Source organism: Pelmatolapia mariae, linkage group LG6, assembly GCF_036321145.2.
Source record: "Pelmatolapia mariae isolate MD_Pm_ZW linkage group LG6, Pm_UMD_F_2, whole genome shotgun sequence".
Classification (NCBI taxonomy): domain Eukaryota; kingdom Metazoa; phylum Chordata; class Actinopteri; order Cichliformes; family Cichlidae; genus Pelmatolapia; species Pelmatolapia mariae.
In genome coordinates this window covers 34,981,539-35,006,547 of record NC_086232.1, presented here as the reverse complement: position 1 = coordinate 35,006,547, position 25,009 = coordinate 34,981,539, and the positions used below count along the sequence as shown (strand labels likewise).

The 25,009-nt window shown below is 41.2% G+C and overlaps 1 protein-coding gene across 1 annotated transcript; it reads left to right on the top strand.

The window, feature by feature from the left end:
• The first annotated feature begins 748 nt into the window (after positions 1–748).
• LOC134629791 (deleted in malignant brain tumors 1 protein-like) lies at positions 749–23,484 on the top strand. Its single transcript, XM_063477307.1, has 16 exons — positions 749–760; positions 1,045–1,162; positions 10,814–11,587; positions 11,686–12,060; positions 14,117–14,491; positions 14,871–15,204; positions 15,605–15,903; positions 16,457–16,771; positions 17,012–17,443; positions 18,233–18,547; positions 18,703–18,911; positions 21,592–21,740; positions 22,713–22,955; positions 23,044–23,203; positions 23,286–23,361; positions 23,465–23,484. Exons 1-16 carry the CDS (start codon positions 749–751, stop codon positions 23,482–23,484), a joined length of 4,206 nt encoding a protein of 1,401 aa, XP_063333377.1.
• The last annotated feature ends 1,525 nt before the right edge of the window (positions 23,485–25,009 follow it).

Below are 25,009 nucleotides of genomic sequence, written 5' to 3'. Positions count from 1 at the left end.
GTGTGTGTGTAGTTATATTATTTATATTCTCGTGCTTTCTTTCACATTCAGGACAGCTGTGAAGTCCCAGACTGGAGTTTACACTGTCAAACATTTACAAGTGTCAAACATTCAAGAACAATGTTTTTGCAGATAAAACCATTTGACTTGTTTCACTGACATTACGTGTCTGTCCAGCATACTTCTAAATAAAGGAAATAAAAGTTTGCAATGATTATCAGAAATTATGTGTCAATGGAAAATTGTACTTAGTAGTCAGTATAAGCTTTTAATGATATAAGTTTGCATGTGATAGAATACTGCATAATAACCTTTTGATGACTTAGACTGTTGTTCACTATAAGACTTGTTCTGTTCTTTTCTTATCAGTTTTTTTCCCACAGCGATAATAAGAGCGGAACGAGCAGTTTCACTCTTTACCAGGAAGAGGAGAGCTGGACACTTTTATCTTCCATCCCTAACAAGAAGAGGGGCCGCGTCCTTCAGAATCACACACACACACATACACCTGCATATGCACATACATACGCACTAACATTCCTCTGTCTATGAATAGACATATTCACTGTTGTATTACTTTTGTATATAAATAAAGACAAGTGCAAGAACAGAGCGCACATCACAGGGCCCCCACTCTCGTGTGAGCGCTCTGTGACCGCCCTTGCAAGTAAAAACTGCAGCGTGTGTGTGTTTCTACCATCAGACTCTCAGCTGAAGAAGTGTCTTTTAGAATAAATCTCTTGACATTATGTTTCATCAAGTTTGTGACTAAAATGCCACAAAAATACATTTAAATCATTGTCTACAAGCAGTCTGTTATATGTTGTTTTTAAACATGTTATAGTTTCTTGTCCAGCTTTTCTGTGTTTTTGGTTGTGTGATAGTGTTGTTTGTTTGGCGTTCCTCATGCCAACCTTCTACTACATCCTCAAAGCTTTACTAGCTTCTCTAGACATTTAATTAGAAAAGCAACTGACCCAAAGTGGCAACAGCATCGGCCTGGTAAAGAAGCCTCAGAAGCTGCTGCACTTCCTCTTTGTACAGAGAAAGATTAATCTGGACCTGCTGCAGGCCTTCTACCGCTCTTCAGTGGATAGCGTGATCTCCTACTGCCTGGGTGTGGGGTATGGAGGGACCACAACTGAGAACCAACTGCCTTCAGGTCAGTAACACCTGCAGACTCACAAACAGCTTCTATCAGAGATAATGAGATAACAGTGACAACTTGAGTTGGCAGAATAATTTGGCCAGGTGTGGTGATTATCGATAGAAAAATATAGAAGTCAGGTAATTAGTAACAGAAAAAAGGAACACCAGCCAAAGCCCTGGAACAAAGAGACACACACAAAGATAAGTTGTGAAATCCAGAATGTTAACCTACTAGGGCTTGGTGTTGCTCTCAGGCACATTTTTGGTGATCTAATGGTTCCTGATTACACTGTATTAATAATTTTTATTTATTTATCTTTCCATTTCTCCAGCTGAGACCAGTGTTTTTCATGAGGATGCACCTGCCTTCCTGTGATGGGAATTTAAAAGGGAAAAGTAGCGTACAGCGGCACTGACAGGCACAGGGCCAAAGCAAATGTTCATTTATGAACCTTTCTGTCACAGGCTGGGTCTGTGACCCAGCTTTTTGTGTTTAGTTTCTGTATTGTTGACTTATGTTTTTACTGAAAATATGTTTAGTTCTTGTGGCTTCTATTATTTGGATAGGTTTGAGGTTCTTTGTACATGATATTGTTTTGTCAGACTCATCTAGTTATCTTAAGCCCCTAAGTTGCTTAGTCTTTAGTTGTTTTATTAGGTCACTTTGTGTCATCACCTTATGTGTCTAGTTTATCTTGTTGGCTCATGTCTTAAGCTGTCATGTTTCATGTCTGCGTGGTTCATGATTGTCAAGCTCATGTCATGTATGCGTCCTGTCATGTTTCCTGTTTATTTTGAAGGATTTTTTTTCATGTTCTGTGTTTAGTGTACACTTCCCCCGTTGTGTCATTATGTGTATTTGTGTCAGCTGTTTCCTCATGTGTTTCCACTTCCCATGATTACACCTTGTGTGTTTAGTCCGTGTGTTTCCAGTTGTTCCCTGTCGCGTCGTCTGTGTTACCACCCCCCATGTCTTCATAGAAATTACCAATAATCATCCCACAGATGTAATATTATCTACAGCTACTTTTAGTACCATCGATGTTAAGTTAGACTCTTTTTCTCCAATTGATCTTTCTGAGTTAACTTCAATAATTAATTCCTCCAAACCATCAACGTGTCTTTTAGACCCCATTCCTACAAAACTGCTCAAAGAAGTCCTGCCATTAATTAATTCTTCAATCTTAAATATGATCAACCTATCTCTAATAACCAGCTATGTACCACAGGCCTTCAAGGTGGCTGTAGTTAAACCTTTACTCAAAAAGCCATCTCTAGACCCAGCTGTCTTAGCTAATTATAGGCCAATCTCCAACCTTCCTTTCATATCAAAAATCCTTGAAAGAGTAGTTGTCAAACAGCTAACAGATCATCTGCAGAGGAATGGCTTATTTGAAGAGTTTCAGTCAGGTTTCAGAGCTCATCACAGCACAGAAACAGCTTTAGTGAAGGTTACAAATGATCTTCTTATGCAGGGCTCTAGAGTGCGACCAATTTGGTCGCAAATGCGACCAAATTTTTCCGTGGTGCGACTAAAGAAAAACATTTGGTCGCACCGGTGCGACCAACTGTTACCAACACTTGGTCGCACCTGTTTGGGTAACAAAAAAAAAATCTCTGCAACTCCGTGTGGTCAACAACAGACACACATTATGCCCCTATCGTGGACTAAACCAATCAGAGATAGTCAGGGGCGGGACCTCTCTGATTGGCCGTGGTCCAGTGGAAAGTGCAGGTAGAAGAGGGAGGTGAGTAGCTTTAATAAGGCGATATCAATTCATTAACGGATTCCACACAAAGACGTAAACACAGAGCGACCCGACGCATCAGAATCAGCTTTGTCTTTCTCGGCTTTCTCACCGGACGGCCCGCAGACGGACACGCTGTCGGAGCTTAGCGATTCTGATGCGTCGGGTCGCTCTGTGTTTACGTCTTTTTGCGCTGATTCTGAGCTGCAGGTTTTGTCTCTCCAACCAAAATTCGCCGAGCCAGCAGCAAAAGAAGCAGCAAACTACGCTTCACATTTGATCAATGTCGTCATGAATTCCCTCTGACTTTTGCTGTTTTGCTTCCCCACGATAAAAATTACACTTCCTACACAGCTCCCTGTGTGTACTTCAAGAACAGTTTCCCGTCTCAAATCTGTTTTCTGGATTATTCATTCGCTTATTACCCACCAGCCTACCGTTGTTTACACCGCTGTCTTTTTCTTTTTTCATGTAAATGACGTCCGACAAGAAAGCCTAATTTCTGCTGTTCAATACTGAAGAAATTTAAACTTCTTAAAATTATGCAAAATTGCAGAATATTGCAGAATATTTTTAAGGTTATCTGTTATAAAAAGCCAGACCAGGAAAATCTCCTTCATGTTTTTCTGTGTTTTATTGTCAGTTACTTTGACACAAAGGCATCTACTGTGATGTTCACAATTCTGATGAAGTCTCACAAGTGTCAGTACTGATAAATGATCAGAATTATAATATTTCTGACTGTCTGAGGCTAAATTGAATCGAATCAGGACTTTGAGAACCGGAATCGAATGGATTATAGAAATCAGTGATGATACCCAGCTCTAGTGAGCAGCCTAGGCCTGAGAGAAGTGGATGTAGCTGTGGGTAATAAGAAAAGATGAAAAGAACGATTGATAACCTTTGTGTTAAGTTAAGGCCTGATCTGTCTGAAATTCATAGCCAGCTCTGACACAGTGCCATGAATGCTGAAAAAGCAGCAGTGTATCCAGAAAACACACTTCATGCTGCAATAAATGCACTGCCCAAGTGTCCCCTCTCCCCACTGCCTTTCAGCAGCAGGCAGCAGCAAACAGGTCGTCAGGCCAAGATGATGATTAAGTTTAACATTTTCTACAATATTGACAAAGCACTTTAAGCACAAGATTGTTAGTTAATAATTTAGAAATGAATATTGTCTGTATGGACTTCCCCCCAAAGAAGGTGCACATGTAAAACTGCGGTGTTAAGCGAAGCGGTTGAAAAATTTGAGTGCGCCTAACTTTTGTGCCGGTGCGCCTAAATTTTTTAAGTTAGGCGTACCGGTGCGCCCATGTCAAAAAGTTAGTCTAGAGCCCTGTTATGGCCTCTGACAGTGGACTCATCTCTGTGCTTGTCCTGCTAGACCTCAGTGCAGCGTTCGATACTGTTGACCATAATATCCTATTAGAGCGATTAGAACATGCTGTAGGTATTACAGGTACTGTGCTGCAGTGGTTTGTATCATATCTATCTAATAGACTCCAATTTGTTCAAGTAAATGGAGAGTCCTCTTCACCCACTAAGGTCAGTTATGGTGTTCCACAGGGTTCAGTGCTAGGACCAATTCTATTTACATTATACATGCTTCCCCTAGGCAGCATCATTAGAAGACATAGCATAAATTTTCACTGCTATGCAGATGACACGCAGCTCTATCTATCCATGAAGCCAGGTAACACACACCAATTAGTTAAACTGCAGGAATGTCTTAAAGACATAAAGGCCTGGATGGCCGCTAACTTTCTGCTTCTTAATTCAGATAAAACTGAGGTTATTGTACTCGGCCCTGAAAATCTTAGAAATATGGTATCTAACCAGATTCTTACTCTGGATGGCATTACCTTGGCCTCCAGTAACACTGTGAGGAACCTTGGAGTCATTTTTGACCAGGACATGTCCTTTAACGCACATATTAAACAAATATGTAAGACTGCTTTCTTCCATTTGCGCAACATCTCTAAAATTAGAAATATCCTGTCTCAGAGTGATGCTGAAAAACTAGTTCATGCCTTCATTACTTCCAGGCTGGACTACTGCAATTCATTATTATCAGGATGTCCTAAAAACTCGCTGAAAAGCCTTCAGCTGATCCAAAATGCTGCAGCAAGAGTACTGACAGGGACTAGGAAGAGAGAACATATTTCTCCTGTTTTGGCTTCCCTTCATTGGCTTCCTGTTAAATCCAGAATTGAATTCAAAATCCTGCTCCTCACATACAAGGTCTTAAATCATCAGGCCCCATCTTATCTTAATGACCTTGTAGTACCATATCACCCTATTAGAGCACTTCGCTCTCGCTCTGCAGGCCTACTTGTTGTCCCTAGAGTATTTAAAAGTAGAATGGGAGGGAGAGCCTTCAGTTTTCAGGCCCCTCTTCTGTGGAACCAGCTTCCAGTTTGGATTCGGGAGACAGACACTATCTCTACTTTCAAGATTAGGCTTAAAACTTTCCTTTTTGCTAAGGCATATAGTTAGGGCTGGACCAGGTGACCCTGAATCCTCCCTTAGTTATGCTGCAATAGACGTAGGCTGCCGGGGATTCCCATGATGCATTGAGTTTTTCCTTTCCAGCCACTCACTATGTGTTAATAGACCTCTCTGCATCGAATCATATCTGTTATTAATTTCTGTCTCTCTTCCACAGCATGTCTTTATCCTGTTTTTCCTTCTCTCACCCCAACCGGTCGCAGCAGATGGCCGCCCCTCCCTGAGCCTGGTTCTGCCGGAGGTTTCTTCCTGTTAAAAGGGAGTTTTTCCTTCCCACTGTCGCCAAAGTGCTTGCTCATAGGGGGTCATATGATATGATTGTTGGGGTTTTCTCTGTATTTATTATTGTGCGATCTACTGTACAATATAAAGCGCCTTGAGGCGACTTTTGTTGTGATTTGGCGCTATATAAATAAAATTGAATTGAATTGAATTGAATAGTAGTCACAGTCTTAGTCTTTGTATTCATAGTCATAGTTTTCTTCGTCAAAGTCTTCTGAGTTTTCATAGTTGTATCACAGTATTAGTTTCCCAGTTTAGTTCTAGTTCTGTTTCATCACTGTGCTTTTTGCCTTGTTTGGACTCAATGACATCAGCCATAATAAAGGCTCGCTTTTCGTTTAAACTCAGTTTTGTCTCCTCACCTGTGTCTGTGCCTGGGTGCTCGCGCACTCACACACGGTCTGCCCCTGCAAGCTGTGACACTTTCTGAAAAAATTCAGAGCTCTAGGCTGTTTTAATAGTTCATGGGACCCTGTTCTCGACTTGTACCAGGGTAGCCAGCCTCTAGCAGGGTCGACTGCTCGTTAAATCTGGTCCTCTGGGACTCTCACCCTTTGGCCGTGGGCACCCCATTTGGGGCCTCGCTGGGGCGTCACTGCAGCTTCCCACCCTCATTATCAAGTACATTTGTGGCAAAGGCATTCTCAGACCAACTCTCTCTCTCACTCTATAAGAAGATTGTTGATTTATGTATCTGTGTATTTTCCTAATTTTTGTGTTCCAGGTGCTGTATGTGTGTCTTTTTTTTACTATACCACATAATGTAATAACTGAAATCACACAAATAGAAATTAATATATAAACAGATAAAAGATTCCCATGAACAAGATGAGCCTATAAGGTGAGCCACATGTGTTTGACACGACAATGCAAAATTGTTATTCATTCAGATCACAGAGAACCAACTGGCCGGATGTTGCCCACACTTTAGGCAACAACGGTCAGGTCTGCACTAATATTTGAATTCTGGCAAAACAAATGTTCTGGTTTTGGACAACAAAGACAACTTAGAATTTTGAAACTTGATGTGGGTGTGAATCAATGGTTTCAAGAGGGTATATGGGCAATCCCATTTTAAATATTTAGAATATTTTCAGCTTTTTTATGCAAAAGTTTAAACATAAACAATGAGAGCTGTGAAATTTTAGCTTCATATATCAAATACTTTTCAACCCAGTTTTTGTGTTTACAGTTTTCTTAGTCTGTCAGTGTTTGTACTTCCTGTTTTATTTTGATAGTCTTCTATTTCATGTGTATTATGTTCAGTTTTTGCTTCTCCTGTCTTGTCAGTCAGATTAGTGTCAGCTGTGCTTCCACCTGTGGACTTTTTGCTTTTTGCACATTTTTCATCTGCTTTTAATTGTATTCAGCCCCATATTTTAGCAAGACGTCTCACTAGTACATTTAATCTTGATTCTGGCCTGATTTCTTGGCTTACTGAAATTTAAATGGATCTTCCACTCAAGGTTGTGTCCTTTTCCCACGTTTATTTGTTATTATACAAATGAATGTCAGAGCCTCTACCAGGACAGACATATAATCAAGTTTGCAGATGTGATTGTCTCTCTCAGGACATAATCTAAATAATGAGACAGGGAAACAAAACAGAACACGCTGCACACAGCACATGTGACTATCAAAGTAAAACACGAAGTATGCAAAACAAACACTGAGACACAGACTGAATAAATACAGGGAACAGAGGGAGCCAGGGAAACACGTAGACGGTGTTCCTACGGTGGAACAGGTGAGTAAACAAGACAGAGACAAAACTAAAATGACACAGAACAAGGGTGGGAGAGTTAGGGACAGAGAGAAAGCAAGAGAACGAGGGACAGAACTTACCAGACATGATGGGATACACAGAGACATGACTGGGGAACAGACAAATTACCATGGAGACAGGAATGAGGAAAGAGAACAGAAGAGATCCCAGCTGTCTTAGGGGGAGAGGCTCATTCAGTTAATTTTAAAGAAATTTTGTATGGCAACACTGACATTGTTTGATACTGCCAGCCCGCTGCTACTGTACCTTATAATATGTGAAGTGAAGTCCCATGTCTCCAAGACATTAAGTTTTTGTGCTCTTAAAGACCTCTTATGTCAAACAGTGTGCTCTAAATTAAAGCTGACTGTTGTTTGTCTTTACTTAATCTCAGCTAAGATCTGCATAGAAACTAAGAATACCCGGTTATCTGTGTTTTAGTAACCCTGAAACACTGGCTGGACTGACATTAAAAATACATTGTTACTAAATATATTACTGAAATAATCAGTGTCAACATTATTATTATTTGTGCCAGTTTTGCAGTTTTGAAAAGAAAGACTGGAGCGGTGTGATACAGGCACATGGTGTGAAAGAGAAAAGTAAAGAAAATGTACATTGCCCGACCTTTTAGCTTAAACAGGTTCAGTTATGCGATAAAATGATACAGTAATGATAAAGATCAAAATGATTATTGCAGTGTTACTCTCACATTGTGATGTATAATGCCTTATGTTTTACTTTGGTCTCCACAGTCAGTGTTAAATACATCCTGAGAGGAAGACAAATATGTGCTTTCTTAATAATGCTCCTTCCTATCAAACTTTTCTTGTATTGAACAAAGAAGTCAATCATTAATCAAAAAAGAAGAACAAGGAATTCTCTGAATAAATATTGTGTAATGGTGTTTATTCCACTAAGCAATGATAAGAAGTGACATGCCAGTATAATAAAAATATAATAAATTGACCCGGAAAATGAGAACAGTCAGTCAAATAGAGGTCAAATTGAGCCACTCCTGTTTTCTAAGAAGCCAATTTGATTTATTGAAACCATTTTTTTTTCAAAGCCAGTCAGATAAATATAGAGAACAACACACAAAAGAACAAATATGTTATACAGTGAGGTCTATAAGCTTTTTGACAATGACAGATTTTTTTTTTGTATTTTTGCCTCTGTACAGATTATTATAATGAGAAACATCAAGATGTGATTGAAGTGCAGACTTTCAGCTTTAATTCAAGGAGTTCAACAAAAATATTGTATTAACTCTTTATACATAAATACACCCAAAAGTAATCAGAGATTTGATAAACAGTTGGATGGCAAAGTGAGGCTTGATCTCTTCAGGTTTCATGACAAATTAAGCAGATAAAAGATTTCCAAGTGCTGAACTTCCATTTGGACTTGTATATTTGGTAGCTGTCCACTTAAACTCTCAATACAGAAGTTCAAAGAGATGTTAATGCAAGTGAAGGAAGCTGAAAATACAATAGAAAGCAAAGCAAAGGAGTGGCAAAATCAACAATCTGGTACGTTCTTAAAAAGAATGAATGCACTGGCCAGCTGAGCAATATCAAAAGGCCTGAATAACCTCAGAAGATGGAAGAAGATGATCACAGAATTCTTTCTTTGGTTAAGAAAAACAACTTCACAACATCTAACCAAGTCAAGAACACTTTTGAGGAGGTAGGTGTATGACTGTCAGTTTACACTAATAGATGTCTTCATGAATAATAGATAGTTTAGATGCAAACCTCTGGTTACACTTTTAACCAGAGGTTAAAATCTACACTGCCAATAGGAACTGAGTCACTAGTGTTTACTGATGATGTTGCTGCCAGATGAACATTGACAAATTAGCAGAATGAACATTGACGGATACAGGGCTCTGTTCAGACAATGACCAAAAGCTGCAAAAACAACCCAAGAATTTCTCAAAGCAAAGGAAAGGAATAATGGCCAAGTCGGTCAGACTGTTGAGCTGCAGATTTCAACCCAACAGAGCAACTTTTCAGTTGCTAAATACAAACCAGAAGGCAAAGAAACACACGCACAAGCATCTGTAAGTTCTAAACAGTTAAAGCAAAATGGTTGTAAAGCCCCTCATATTAAAGATGAAAGTCTTTCACAACATCAATGTTTGATTAAAATTATAAGAACTAAAAAAACCACAGTCTTCTTCCAAAACCTTATGGGTCTAACTGTAAAAGTACTTAAATGTCCTGTGGCATTTAAATTCATGCATGATTATCAGCAGGGTTCAACTGTCATAAGAAATATTGAAAAGTTGAAAGTTTGGATGCCAGCAGGAACTCGAAACAAGATTATTGGATCAAACAACATTTCGGAATGTCTGGAAGATAGCTCCACTGCACAAAACTCAGTGTACTCTTTATCATGTGAGATGGTTATAAATGAACAGTTTGTGAGAAAAATTAGTGCTGGATTGTGCAAAAATCAAACTATGACTGATTGTTGTACAATAAAAATTATTGACACAGGCTTTGTGGATGTGCCCTTTCATTGTGAACGTGACTCTTTTTCTTCTATAGATTAATGAATAACTCCTTTGATGTCATATGAATAAGTTCTTTGTCTTACCCACTTTCCCCATCAATCACTTCTATTTGTCCTTCGCACACAAAAACAGGCCAATAAATTCTCATCCTCACACTCACTGTGAGCTTAAGCGCTGGATTCTCAGAGTCTCTCGAGGGTAAGTACAAACACATCAGAAGTGATAGATTTTATGCAGAATAAGATGAGATAATGTAAAAATGCAGTTTTAAAACACTTCCTTTGTCTTTTTCATCTAGTTTGAGTCGTGGATGTGATCAATAATGGGAATGCCTGCTGGACTGTTTTTACTCATATTTGTGCATATTTTCACAGGAAGCTCTTCAGGTAAATCATCTCTAGTTAGACATAAATTCATTTTTTAATGGACTGGTGTCTTTTAATGGTACTTTTTTCTTTTGTCAAATATGTATGGCCTCTAATTAACGCACTATTTAAATCCAAACTACAATGAACTTGTTAATTTTACATTTTCACATTTTTCCTTTAGAAATACTTCTCTAGGTAAGGTATGTTATTGAGATATCAGTTTGAAAAGTAGACAAATATTCACCTCATATTCAGTAAAGAGTATTCAAAGTGACATGAAATGGCTCCAAACAGTTATTTTGAAGAATTATCTAAATTACAATAAATTACTCAAATCTTTTTCTTTTCTTTTTTTAAACTCAGCTGTTTTCCACTGTGGTGAGATTTCAAAAGATGTTTCAAAATGATTATGAATCAAAAATCAAAAATCTTCTATTTATTTAAGTGCATGCTGTGACTATTCTTTGTGCAGGGACTCCTGTTACAAGCTGTGATTCATGTCATGATGAAGCCACCTGCTTGGAGTCACGAGAAAGAGGTGACACCTTCACCGGTCACGCCCTCTCTTGTGTCTGTAAAGGTGGTTTTGTAGGTGATGGCCTCACTTGCTATGACCCAAAAGTTTGCAGTGACTCTTCTTGCTGTGACCAAGGTTACCACTGGTCCTCAGAGAAGGGCTGTGTGGACACTGATGAGTGTTCCCTCCCAAACTCACCGTGTACACCACCTCAGATTTGTCACAACAAACCGGGATCATATGAATGTCTGGAGACTTCCTCCAAGAGCAGATCAGCTGTTTCTTCCCAATCTGTCCTGTTCTACTGTAGAAACACAGTTTGTCCTTCAGGCATGGACTGCATCAACTCCCAATGTGTGGACCCCTGTCAGAACTACACAACACTGAATGATGACTGGCGTTCAACAAATAACACAAATACTGAGGTCCTACACTGTGATCAAAATATAAACTGGGAAGGCTGGTATCGCCTGTTTCTGGACCAAACCAGTGCTCGTATTCCAGAGAGGTGTGTGGAATCAAACAGGTGTGGAACCCATGCGCCTTTGTGGATAACACAACCTCATCCCACAGGGTCAGGTGAAATTGTAAATCGCACTGTGTGCAATGTTTGGAGTGGCAGCTGCTGCTATTTTCAGTCACACACCATCCATGTCAAACTTTGCTATGGAAACTACTATGTCTACAAACTTGTGAAGCCATTTATGTGCAACCTTGCATACTGTGCAGGTAATCTCATGCTTTAAATATGATTAACCTTTAAATGATTCATTTGGTTTGGTGGTTTCTGAGTGCATGATGATGATGATGATGATTATTTTAAACAGAGGTGAACACAACTACACCGGTTTCACCTACCACAACACCAGTGGGAAACAGCACAGCAGCCGAGGGGGAGGTCCGTCTGGTTAATGGAAACAGCTCCTGCTCTGGCAGGGTGGAGATCTTCCACAGTGGACAGTGGGGGACAGTGTGTGACGATGCCTGGGGCCTGGTGGATGCTCAGGTGGTGTGCAGACAGCTGGGCTGTGGCAGGGTCCTCTCAGCACCAACAAACGCACAATTTGGACAGGGCAACGGACCCATCTGGTTGGATGATGTCGCATGCACAGGCAACGAATCAAAACTCTCCGAGTGTCACCACAGAGGGTTTGGATCTCATAACTGTGGCCACTCTGAGGATGCTGGTGTCGTCTGTGCAGGTAAATATGATCATGTAAGATAAGATAAGATAAGATAAGATGACCTTTATTAGTCCCACACGTGGGAAATTTGTTTTGTCACAGCAGGAAGTGGACAGTGCAAAAGTTATGAAGGACAATTAGAATAAAATAAAATAAGAATAAATACAGTACACAACTGTACAGAATAGAATAAAAATAGAATACTATATACAGTAGAATAAAATAGAATAAAATGTACAATAGGATAAAAATAGAATACAAATGCTATATACAACAGAGTGAAAAATACAACGATGCCAGAAAGATTATTGCACATTTGTGTTATTGCACATTTGTGGATGTGTGTGTTTGATCAGTTAAAGTCTTTGTTGTGCAGTCTGACAGCAGTGGGGAGGAAAGACCTGCGAAATCTCTCCGTCCCACACCGTGGGTGCCGCAGTCTCCCACTGAAGGAGCTGCTCAGTGCTGTCACAGTCTCATGCATGGGGTGGAAGATGTTGTCCAGCAGGGATGACAGCTTAGCCACCATTCTCCTGTCACTCACCACCTCCACTGGGTCCAGAGGGCATCCTAGAACAGAGCTGGCCCTTCGGATCAGCCTGTTCAGTCTCTTCCTGTCCCCAGCAGAGATGCTGCCACCCCAGCAGACCACACCATAAAAGATGGCTGAGTCCACCACAGAGTCATAGAAGGTCTTCAGGAGTGGGCCCTCCACTCCAAACGACCTGAGTCTCTGCAGCAGGTACAGCCTGCTCTGCCCTTTCCTGTAGAGGGCGTCTGAGTTATGAGTCCAGTCCAGTTTGTTGTTCAGATGAACACCAAGGTACCTGTAGCTGTCCACAGTCTCAATGTCCATACCTTGGATGTTCAGTGGTTGCAGTGGAGGATGTTTGTGCCTGCGGAAGTCTACCACCAGCTCCTTGGTTTTACTGGCATTGATCTGGAGGTAGTTCAGCTGGCACCAGTCCACAAAGTCCTGAGTCAGTCCTCTGTACTCCTTGTCGTCCCCATCAGTGATGAGGCCGACTATAGCAGAGTCATCAGAGAACTTCTGCAGGAAGCACTGGGTGGAGTTGTGGGAGAAGTCTGCAGTGTAGATGGTGAAGAGGAACGGAGCCAGAACCGTTCCCTGTGGGGCCCCCGTACTGCAGACGACCCTGTCCGACACACAGCCCTGAGTCCTCACATACTGTGGTCGGTCGGTGAGGTAGTCCAAAATCCAGGTAGTGAGGTGATGGTCCACTCCAGAGTTCTCCAGCTTGTCCTTCAGAACCGAGGGAAGAATAGTGTTGAAGGCACTGGAGAAATCAAAGAACATGATTCTCACAGTGCTTCCAGCGGTCTCCAGGTGAGCGAGGGAGCGATGTAGGAGGTGAATGACGGCATCATCCGCTCCAATGCCAGGCTGGTAGGCAAACTGAAGTGGGTCCAGTGATGAGCTCACAAGGCGCCGAAGCTGAGCCAGGACCAGCCGCTCCAGGGTCTTCATCAGGTGGGATGTCAGAGCCACCGGCCTGTAGCTGTTGAGGTCCTTGGGGCGTGAAGTCTTTGGCACTGGTACAACACAGGAGGTTTTCCAGAGCTGTGGGACTCTTCCCAGCCTCAGGCTCAGGTTGAAGAGGTGCTCCATCACACCACACAGTTGGTCCGCGCAGGACCTGACGACCCTCGAGCTGATGCCATCTGGACCCGCTGCCTTCTTGCCATTAATCCTCCTCAGTTCCCTCCTAACCTGGGTGGTTGAGAGAGACAGTCTGTGCAGTGAAGTTCAACTTTGTTAGCGACTGCATTTGGTTTATCTAACATGGCTTATAGTTACATAATACTAAAGGTTTTTACCTAGAGAGCTTTTCATGGTAAGTATTTTTTCTTTCAGGCATGAATTATAAGAAATTTTTTAATGAAATATAAACCTAATATGATAATTTTCCAATAACTCTACACAAACTTAACCCAATAACTCAATGTAATAGAAACCAAAGAGAAATCAATTAAAAATAAAACCCTAACCCTGTCAGCCAATGCAAGAAAGAGTAGACAGCTGATTGTGTTGTTTTTATATTATTCTAATAAGTCCACCTTTCATCTGAAGTACCTCCCATAGACAGTGTTCCTTCTTTTGGTTTTCTATTAGCTGCTTCATCAGTGAGGCTGGTCAACGGTCAGAACCGCTGCTCTGGCAGAGTGGAGATCTTCAATGATGGACAGTGGGGCACAGTGTGTGATGATTTGTGGGACATGAATGATGCCAACGTGGTGTGCAGACAGCTGGGCTGTGGAAACGCTCGTTCAGCACTGCAAAATGCAGCTTTTGGACAGGGCAGCGGACCCATCTGGTTGGATGATGTAGCATGTTTTGGAAATGAATCATCAATAACTGACTGCAGACACAACGGGCTTGGAGTCCACAACTGTGGTCATAGCGAAGACGCCAGCATCATCTGTGAAGGTAAATTTTATGCATATTTCAGGTGTCCTCCACTTCTTACTGCTGACACCTAACTGATGAGAAAAATATAATAAATTGTTGTTTTAATTTACCATTTAAATATAGAGTTGTTGTGCAGCACATGGAGTCAAATGCAAAGTAAACAATGAGTTTGTGAGGAAACAATAATGCTGAGACGCACTAATGAGAGCTAATCCTCATTAATGTTGATAGAAATGCAGACCGAGTTTGTCTTTTGAGTTGACAGACACTTTTCTTTCAGTCCAACCAGGAATCAACAGCACTGTTTTTCCAACAACACCAAGGCCGCAGAACTTCACCACCACACATGTGCCTGCTAACATCACTACCACAACACCAGTGGGCAACAGCACAGCAGTCGAGGGCGAGGTCCGTCTGGTTAATGGAAACAGCTCCTGCTCTGGCAGGGTGGAGATCTTCCACAGTGGACAGTGGGGGACAGTGTGTGATGACAACTGGGGCCTGTCGGATGCTCAGGTGGTGTGCAGACAGCTGGGCTGTGGCAGGGTCCTCTCAGCACCAACAAACGCACAATTTGGACAGGGCAACGGACCCATCTGGTTGGATGATGTTGCATGCATAGGCAGCGAATCAAAGCTCTCTGAGTGTCAACACAGAGGGTTTGGATCTCATAACTGTGGCCACTCTGAGGATGCTGGTGTCGTCTGTGCGGGTAAATATGATCATGTGCAGTGAAATTCAACTTTGTTAGCGAATGCATTTGGGGTAAGATTTATCTAAGATGGCTTATAGTTACATAATACTAAAGGTTTTTACCTACAGAGCTTTTCATAGTAAGTATTTTTTTCTTTCAGGCATGAATTATAAGAAATTTTTTAATGAAATATAAACCTAATATGATAATTTTCCTATAACTCTACACAAACTTAACCCAATAACTCAGTTGAATAGAAACCAAATAGAAATAAATTAAAAATAACATGTTGTCACCTGTCAAGCACAGTGAAATAAAAAGTAGACAGCTGATTGTGTTGTTTTTATATTATTCTAATAAGTCCACCTTTCATCTGAAGTACCTCCCATAGACAGTGTTCCTTCTTTTGGTTTTCTATTAGCTGCTTCATCAGTGAGGCTGGTCAACGGTCAGAACCGCTGCTCTGGCAGAGTGGAGGTCTTCAATGATGGACAGTGGGGCACAGTGTGTGATGATTCTTGGGACCTGAATGATGCCAACGTGGTGTGCAGACAGCTGGGCTGTGGAAGCGCTCGTTCAGCACTACAAAGTGCAGCTTTTGGAGAGGGCAGCGGACCCATCTGGTTGGACGATGTAGCATGTTTTGGAAATGAATCATCAATAACTGACTGCAGACACAACGGGCTTGGAGTCCATGACTGTGGTCATTATGAAGATGCCAGCATCATCTGTGATGGTAAATTTTATGCATATTTCAGGTATCCTCCACTTCTTACTGCTGACATCTAACTGATGAGAAAAATATTCTAAACTGTTTTGCATTTGACTTCATGTGGTGCACAGCAACTTTATATTTAAATGGTAAATTAAAGTAGGGGAGTCTGTGCACAGAGCATGAATTGAGTTTGATTCCCAGTGAGAAAACAATAATGTTGAGATGTACTGACAAGAGCTTATCCTGATTAATGCTGATAGAAGTGCAGACCAAGTTTGTCCTTTAAGTTCACAGACACTTTTCTTTCAGTCATGAATTATGATGCATTTTTTTAATTAAAGATAATCTTACTATGGCAACATTTCCATGAATCCACACACACTGCCTCTAAAAACTATGTAATTAGCAAAAAAAAAAAAGAAAAAAGAAAATCCAAAATAAAATGTTTTCACCTGTCAGCAAATGCAAGAAAGAGTAGAAAGCTGATTGTGTTGTTTTTATACTATTCTATAAATCCACATTTCATCTGAAGTACCTCCCATAGACAGTGTTCCTTCTTTTGGTTTTCTATTAGCTGCTTCATCAGTGAGGCTGGTCAACGGTCAGAGTCGCTGCTCTGGCAGAGTGGAGATCTTCAATGATGGACAGTGGGGCACAGTGTGTGATGATTTGTGGGACATGAATGATGCCAACGTGGTGTGCAGACAGCTGGGCTGTGGAAACGCTCGTTCAGCACTGCAAAATGCAGCTTTTGGAGAGGGCAGCGGACCCATCTGGTTGGATGATGTAGCATGTTTTGGAAATGAATCATCAATAACTGACTGCAGACACAACGGGCTTGGAGTCCACAACTGTGGTCATAGCGAAGACGCCAGCATCATCTGTGAAGGTAAATTTTATGCATATTTCAGGTATCCTCCACCTCTTACTGCTGATTCTAATTTGTTGTTTTAATTTACCATTCAAATAGAAAGTTGTTGTGCAGCACATGGAGTCAAATGCAAAGTAAACAATGAGTTTGTCAGAAAACAATAATGTTGGGATGTACTAACAAGAGCTTATCCTCATTAATGTTGATGGAACTGCAGACTGAGTTTGTCCTTTGAGTTCAAAGACACTTTTCTTTCAGTCCAACCAGGAATCAACAGCACTGTTTTTCCAACAACACCAAGGCCGCAGAACTTCACCACCACACATGTGACCGCTAACATCACTACCACAACACCAGTGGGCAACAGCACAGCAGTCGAGGGCGAGGTCCGCCTGGTTAATGGAAACAGCTCCTGCTCTGGCAGGGTGGAGATCTTCCACAGTGGACAGTGGGGGACAGTGTGTGATGATGCCTGGGGCCTGGTGGATGCTCAGGTGGTGTGCAGACAGCTGGGCTGTGGCAGGGTCTTCTCAGCACCAACAAATGCACAATTTGGACAGGGCAACGGACCCATCTGGTTGGATGATGTCACATGCACAGGCAACGAATCAAAGCTCTCTGAGTGTCACCACAGAGGGTTTGGATCTCATGACTGTGCCCACTCTGAGGATGCTGGTGTCGTCTGTGAAGGTAAATATCAACATGTGGAGCTATAAAGAGTGAATTCCAACTATGTAACTGTCTGCCTTTGAAAGAGAGCGGAGAGGATTAATAGCTGTAGAACAACTGTCAATCCACATTAAGTACTTTATCCACAGTAATTAAATCTTTTGTCTATAAGTTATGATATCTTAGAAAAATAGGTCAGATGTCTTTCATAATGTCCTTACAGTTAAGAATTTGTCTAGCATTAAGGTCTTTTTAAATATTTTTGAATTCTGTTTTTATTAGTAATTTGTCCATGCATTACCTTACACCTCTGTTGAAAACATTTAACAAAGGAGAAGAAAATGAGTAAGAATATGGAAGAACCCCATAACTATTAACCCCCATTATACACACAAAAATACTGGAAAGGTGCCTGTCACATGTACAGGAGCTGCTCAGCCATAGAAGCCCATGCAAAGAAGCTCCTGTCGCACAATTTTTGTGCAGCTGTTAATGTCAGAGGAGATCTGGAGCACTGCAGTTATTGAGTCAGCAGAGTGTTGGACACTTTAACATACTATGTGCCTCAGCACGCAGAGACACTGCTCTGTAACTTTACATAGAATGATTCTTTGTGCTGCTGTGATAAGAGTTTCCACTTTGAAATAACAGGTGATCTTGGAATCATGAACTGACATGTTGTAGTGGTGGCATCTTTTACAGCACCACCACAGGCAGAAAAAGTATAGAAATTAGTAGAAGTACAGATACTACTATTGAAAAATGTTTCAGTAAAATTTGACAGTGTTCCTTCTTTTGGTTTTCTATTAGCTGCTTCATCAGTGAGGCTGGTCAACGGTCAGAACCGCTGCTCTGGCAGAGTGGAGATCTTCAATGATGGACAGTGGGGTACAGTGTGTGATGATTTGTGGGACCTGAATGATGCCAACGTGGTGTGCAGACAGCTGGGTTGTGGAAGCGCTCGTTCAGCACTACAAAATGCAGCTTTTGGAGAGGGCAGCGGACCCATCTGGTTGGACAACGTAGACTGTGTTGGAAATGAATTGTCAATAACTGACTGTTTACACAACGGGCTTGGAGTCCACAACTGTGGCCATAACGAAGATGCCAGCGTTGTATGTGAATGTAAGTAAAATTTCCTACATACTGAAAAATTGAAATAATGCACTTCAAATGTTATATTATGATGATTTATGGAGCTACTCATCTTGGCCTCAATTGGATTTTTCTTTTTCATCTACTTTCATTTTCAATTAGTGACCTCATGTCTTTTTCTTTAGTCCAGCAGCCTCCACTCCAGACTTCACAGTTAATTTGTGGCCGTGATAAAATCCAAGTAGGTCTGCATATGGGCAGCATGTCATCCTCTGGTTTGAACCCCTTCTCCGGCAACCTGGCTTCCAGCAACTGTTCCTGGGTCAGAGTTCGTGATGATTTCGTTTGGTATGAAATGGAGGCTCGAGCAGGTGCCTGTGGAAATGTGCTGAGGGTAAAGATTTATTTCTTTTTTCTGTTGTTTAACTGTCCCATTAAAAACACTACTGCTCAGTTAATGTGTGACAATTTGGAACAAATAATGAATGTCTTTAAAGTGGAGCAGAGGGATATTTACCTGCCATCTCATCATCTTAGCAGTGGTAGCATGTGCTCCTCCATATCGTCTTTAGAGCTACAGTGGGTAAGGAAAGTATTCAGACCCCCTTAAATTTTTCACTCTTTGTTATATTGCAGCTATGTGCTAAAATCATTTAAGTTCATTGTTTTCCTCATTAATGTACACACAGCACCCCTTTTGACAGAAAAACACAGAATTGTTGACATTTTTGCAGATTTATTAAAAAAGAAAAACTGAAATATCACATGGTCCTACGTATTCAGACTCTTTGCTGTGGCACTAATATATTTAACTCGGGTGCTGTCCATTTCTTCTGATCATCCTTGAGATGGTTCTACAACTTCATTTGAGTCCAGCTGTGTTTGATTATACTGGCTGGATTTGATTAGGAAAGCCACACACCTCTCTATATAAGACCTTACAGCTCAGAATGCATGTCAGAGCAAATGAGAATCATGAGGTCAAAGGAACCTAAAGAGCTCAGAGACAGAACTGTGTCAAGGCACATTTCTGGCCAAGGTTACAAACAATTTCTGCTGCACTTAAGGTTCCTAAGAGCACAGTGGCCTCCATAATCCTTAAATGGAAGATGTTTGGGATGACCAGAACCCTTCCTTGAGCTGGCTGTCCGGCCAAGCTGAGCTATCAGGGGAGAAGAGCCTTGGTGGGAGAGATAAAGAAGAACCCAAAGATCACTGTGGTTGAAGTCCAGTCGGGAGATGGGAGAAAGTTGTAGAAAGTCAACAATCACTGCAGCTCTCCACCAGTCGGGGCTGTGTGGCAGAGTGGCCTGACGGAAGCCTCTCCTCAGTGCAAGACACATGAAAGCCTGCATGGAGTTTGCTAAAAAAACACCCAAAGGACTCCAAGATGGTGAGAACTAACTCCGGTCTGATGAGACCGAGATAGAACTTTTTGGCTTTAATTCTAAGTGGTACGTGTGGAGAAAACCAGGCACTGCTCATTACCTGTCCAATACAGTCGAAACAGTGAAGCATGGTGGTGGGAGCATCATGCTGTAGGGGTGTTTTTCAGCTGCAGGGACAGGACAACTGGTTGCACTCAAGAGAAAGATGAATGCAGCCAAGTACAGGGATATCCTGTACGAAAACTGGAAAGAAAAGCATCTGGACTTCTTTAAGTTGCTTGAAGACGTTTCACCTCTCATCCGAGAAGCTTCTTCAGTTCTAGGATCAAATGGTGAAGAATCCCAGATTGAAGCCTTGTGGGAGTAACCCCCCAAGAAGGACAATGGACTCCCTAATGATCCTCTACCTAATCACACAAGCCAAGGTGTGAAAACGGGTGTAGATCACAATCAGCCTAGGTTTCGGGTGAGCTCATTGTGAAACCTAGCCCCACCCTGTCATGCGATTTCCTGAGGTCAAACGGCCCAGGATGTGAGTGCGCGTTAAGGCGTCTGGGAAGGGATCTCAACACTGGATTATAGATGGCAAAGAAAAGAGGAGTGAAAGAAGCCATATAAGTGCACTGAACAACCATCTTTGAACAGAGGTGGTGGCTTACTACACCAACTGTCTGCTATTAACATCACAGGTGTCAAACTCCACTGGTGTCCTGCAGGTTTTATATGTGTCCTTGATCCAACTCAGCTGATACTAATTGCTAAATGAGCTTCTCAACATGTCTTGAAGTTCTCCAGAGGCCTATTAATGAACTAATCATGTGGTTCAGGTGTGTTGACCCAGGGTGAGATCTAAAACCTGCAGGACACCGGCCCTCAAGGCCTGGAGTTCAACACCCCTGATCTACATCATACACATACTCTGCTCTGTGTTTAAACACAGCATCAAATTGATGTACTGCTGTGCCTTTTCTGTTCATATTTCTGTTTATAACTGCTGTACTGAAGAGCTCAAAAAGATTCTGTTCATCTGGAAATTTCAGTTGGAGAAATGTTTTGTCACTCATCGAATGCCAGTTTGAGCGGGGAGTCAAGGAGGCAAGTTATGTGAAAAAGGAAAGACCATCTCTGAACCGAGGAGGAATCTTAAGGGTACAACTTTCACCATCTTACAGTGCTGTGATTGCAGCCATTTCCCAACTCTCTGTGAATGGTGCTCATGGTCATTGATCAGTGATGATGGCAATTTGCATATTAATGGTCATGAAACTGACCTCAGGGCACTGTTAGTCTGTGGTGCTAGTGTCAGTCATTATGCAAATGTACTTTTTATAAGGTTGGGGAAACCTGCAGTCAGCTGAGACTGAAGAAGTCACTTAGATGAGTGACGAAACAAAAACGCTACGTCCAGATGAACAGAATCAACTTTTTGGAATTTCCTCACCTCGATGATTGAGCATGGACAAAGAAATGCTGTACTTAAGACTGTTTTTGGGATCAAATGGCTTTCTTTTTTCTTTTTTCTTTTTAAAAAAAAAATAATCCAAGGAGAAAAACGTGAGCAACAGAAGACGTTTTTCGACTAAGAATTCACTGTATTCACCTGTGTGGAGATGTCTCTGGTGATTAGACTTCCTCTAGGTGACATGATTTCTGAACTGACTGAAAATTTAATCATTTGTCTTTCAGACCAACAGCACACATGTCATCTACTTCAACAGTTTATTCATCTACCCTCTGGCTAATTTGTCCTTCATGCTTCCTGTGGGTCTTCCCTTCTCCTGTGCTTATCCCCTGGACACAGACGCCAGCCTGAATGTAGCTATCAGGCCAGACCTGTAAGTTCATTGAATTTAACTGCAGCATCACTTAGTATATGTAGCTCTAAAATTCAGGGCTCTCATGTGCATAATTGTATAGTTATTACCCCACTTTTTCAATTATTCTGTTAAAAACTGCAATAATTAAGATCAATCTTGTTTACTTTGTGTGTTTCTTTTAACCATTTATGACGGAGTAAGCATGCATTACTGTGGGCTGTTTGCAATTTAACATGACCACTGAAAGTCATTTTCAAATCCTTCATGCATAACATTAAGTGTTTTTAGCTGAGTTGTGAGGCTACCATTCCAAACAACAATGTTACAGTTTGTTTAGAAAGTTCCATATTAAATTTTTTACTCAATCCAGTTAACAGTTTGCTGCCTAGTTATAGTTTAAAGATATATTTTGTAATTATGCAGTGCAGAATTTAAAAAAAATTTACCACCAGGAAGCAGCGTTTTACCAGTGCGGATGTCTTTTTAGTCGCACAATTTCCTCAAGAGACTTTGCCTTTTGCTCAAAATAAATATATACCTAGAACTCAAATTATTTAAATAAAATTATAAAATAAAATATTATTAAATAAAATAAAGTTTTCTTTCCAGTCAGAAAAGGGATATTTGTCAATTAACATAACAAAAACATGTTTACTGGAATAAAATTTAGATCAGCTATACGATCTGTTATTTATAGAATTCTTTTTCACTAATATTAAACACACAAAGCGCTTTTACGCTGCAAGCCAAATTCACGTTCAAGTACTTGATTCTATGCACTTGAAGCACTTTTTATCTGCACATGCTCACATACTGATGGATGCATGTTTAGCGTCCTCGCCAAAGACATTTCCACCATATGGTCTGGAGGAGCTGGACTTATGAAGAAAACAAATCCAAAGCTGTCTTCTTACACAAACCAGGAAAAAGACAGCAGCAAGTAGTGTCTGAGAGATCATCCTGTAATATAACTCTCTTTCCCTTTGTCAGGTTCACTGGAGGAATTTCAGGTTCAGGTCCGAAAGCTCGAGCCTCCATGTCTCTGTTCCGCAACTCCAACTACACTGAGTCTTATCCACCAGGCCAAGTCTTCCTCCCAGTGGGTTCACCTCTGTATGTGGGCGTCTCTGTGGAGGACACAGATCCAGTTTTGGCTGCTGTTCTGGAGGACTGCTACGCCACTCACACACCAAACCCTGATGATCCCACACAATATCCTCTCATCCAGAACAAGTATGTGCATCTCTCCAACCTCACCAATGCTTTGTGAGATACAGTGAAGTGTGTGGACCCTGCTGATCTCCTCCCTCCTCTCTCACAGGTGTCCCACTGACCGCCTAAAGGTGTCAATAGTTGAGAGTGGCTCATCCCTCCGAGCTCGTTTCTCTGCTCTGCTCTTCCTGCTCCAGGGTCAATACAGAGACATTTATCTTCACTGCAGCCTCAGTCTGTGCAACCAGTGGAACTACAACTGTGTACCAGTGAGTTCCACATTTCACTTTAGCACTACTCCATAATCCAAAATGGTTTCTCTATTTATTCACATCCTTTTCTCCTTTGTAGTCGTGCACAAGTAGGACACATCGCTCTGTTTCCAACTCAGCTTTTATGAATCCTGTCACCATTGGACCAATTACTTGTGAGTATAAATTAAAATCTGGATTCAGAACTAATGTCTTGACATAATGATTTATATTAAACTAATAACTGCCATATCTAATTTTCTTCTTCTTTATTTTTAGTGGACAAGCCAGCTGAGTGATCTGGAACATACAAAAACATCCTCTAGTGTGATATTAACTGCCAGTACTCTGTTGTCAGTAGAGAGATGATTTAAATATATTATTCACAAATACTTCACACATTTTTCAATATTTTGTCCAATTTGGGCTAAGACTTCTTTTTTTCTTTTTCTTTTTTTTGTATGAGTACAAACTGTCCAAGGAAGGTATGTTTGTAAAAAACTGTACCTTGATGCTGGAATGTGAAACCAACTGGGTGATAAACTGCAAAGCCACCACAAGTATCACAGTTCACACAGTCTAATCAGAACCATTAGATTTCATTGCAAAGTGTGAAAATTGATTAATTTCAATTCAATTTTATTTATATAGCGCCAAATCACAACAACAGTCACCTCAAGGCGCTTTACATTGTACAGTATATCCTATAATGATAGATACAGAGAAAAACCCAACAATCATATGACCCCCTATGAGCAAACACTTTGGCGACAGTGGGAAGGAAAAACTCCCTTTTAACAGGAAGAAACCTCCAGCAGAACCAGGCTCAGGGAGGGGCGGGGCCATCTGCTGCGACCAGTTGGGGTGAGAGAAGGAAAACAGGATAAAGACATGCTGTGGAAGAGAGACAGAGATTAATAACAGGTATGATTCAATGCAGAGAGGTCTATTAACACATAGTGAGTGAGAAAGGTGACTGGAAACGAAAAACTCAATGCATCATGGGAATCCCCCGGTAGCCTACACCTATTGCAGCATAACTAAGGGAGGATTCAGGGTCACCTGGTCCAGCCCTAACTATATGCTTTAACAAAAAGGAAAGTTTTAAGCCTAATCTTAAAAGTAGAAATAGTGTCTGTCTCCCGAATCCAAACCGGAAGCTGGTTCCACAGAAGAGGGGCCTGAAAACTGAAGGCTCTTCCTCCCATTCTACTTTTAAATACTCTAGGAACAACAAGTTGGCCTGCAGTGCGAGAGCAAAGTGCTCTAATAGGGTGATATGGTACTACAAGGTCATTGAGATATGATGGGGCCTGATTATTTAAGACCTTGTATGTGAGGAGCAGGATTTTGAATTCAATTCTGGATTTAACAGGAAGCCAATGAAGGGAAGCCAAAACAGGAGAAATATGCTCTCTCTTTCTAGTCCCTGTCAGGACTCTTGCTGCAGCATTTTGGATTAACTGAAGGCTTTTCAGAGAGATTTTAGGACATCCTGATAATAATGAATTACAGTAGTCCAGCCTGGAAGTAATAAATGCATGAACTAGTTTTTCAGCATCACTCTGAGACAGGATATTTCTAATTTTAGAGATGTTGTGCAAATGGAAGAAAGCAGTCTTACATATTTGTTTAATATGTGCGTTGAAGGACATGTCTTGGTCAAAAATGACTCCAAGGTTCCTCACAGCATTACTGGAGGCCAAGGTAATGCCATCCAGAGTAAGAATCTGGTTAGATACCATATTTCTAAGATTTTCAGGGCTGAGTGAAAAAACCTCAGTTCTATCTGAATTGAGAAATCAGAACAACTGTTTCCTCAAG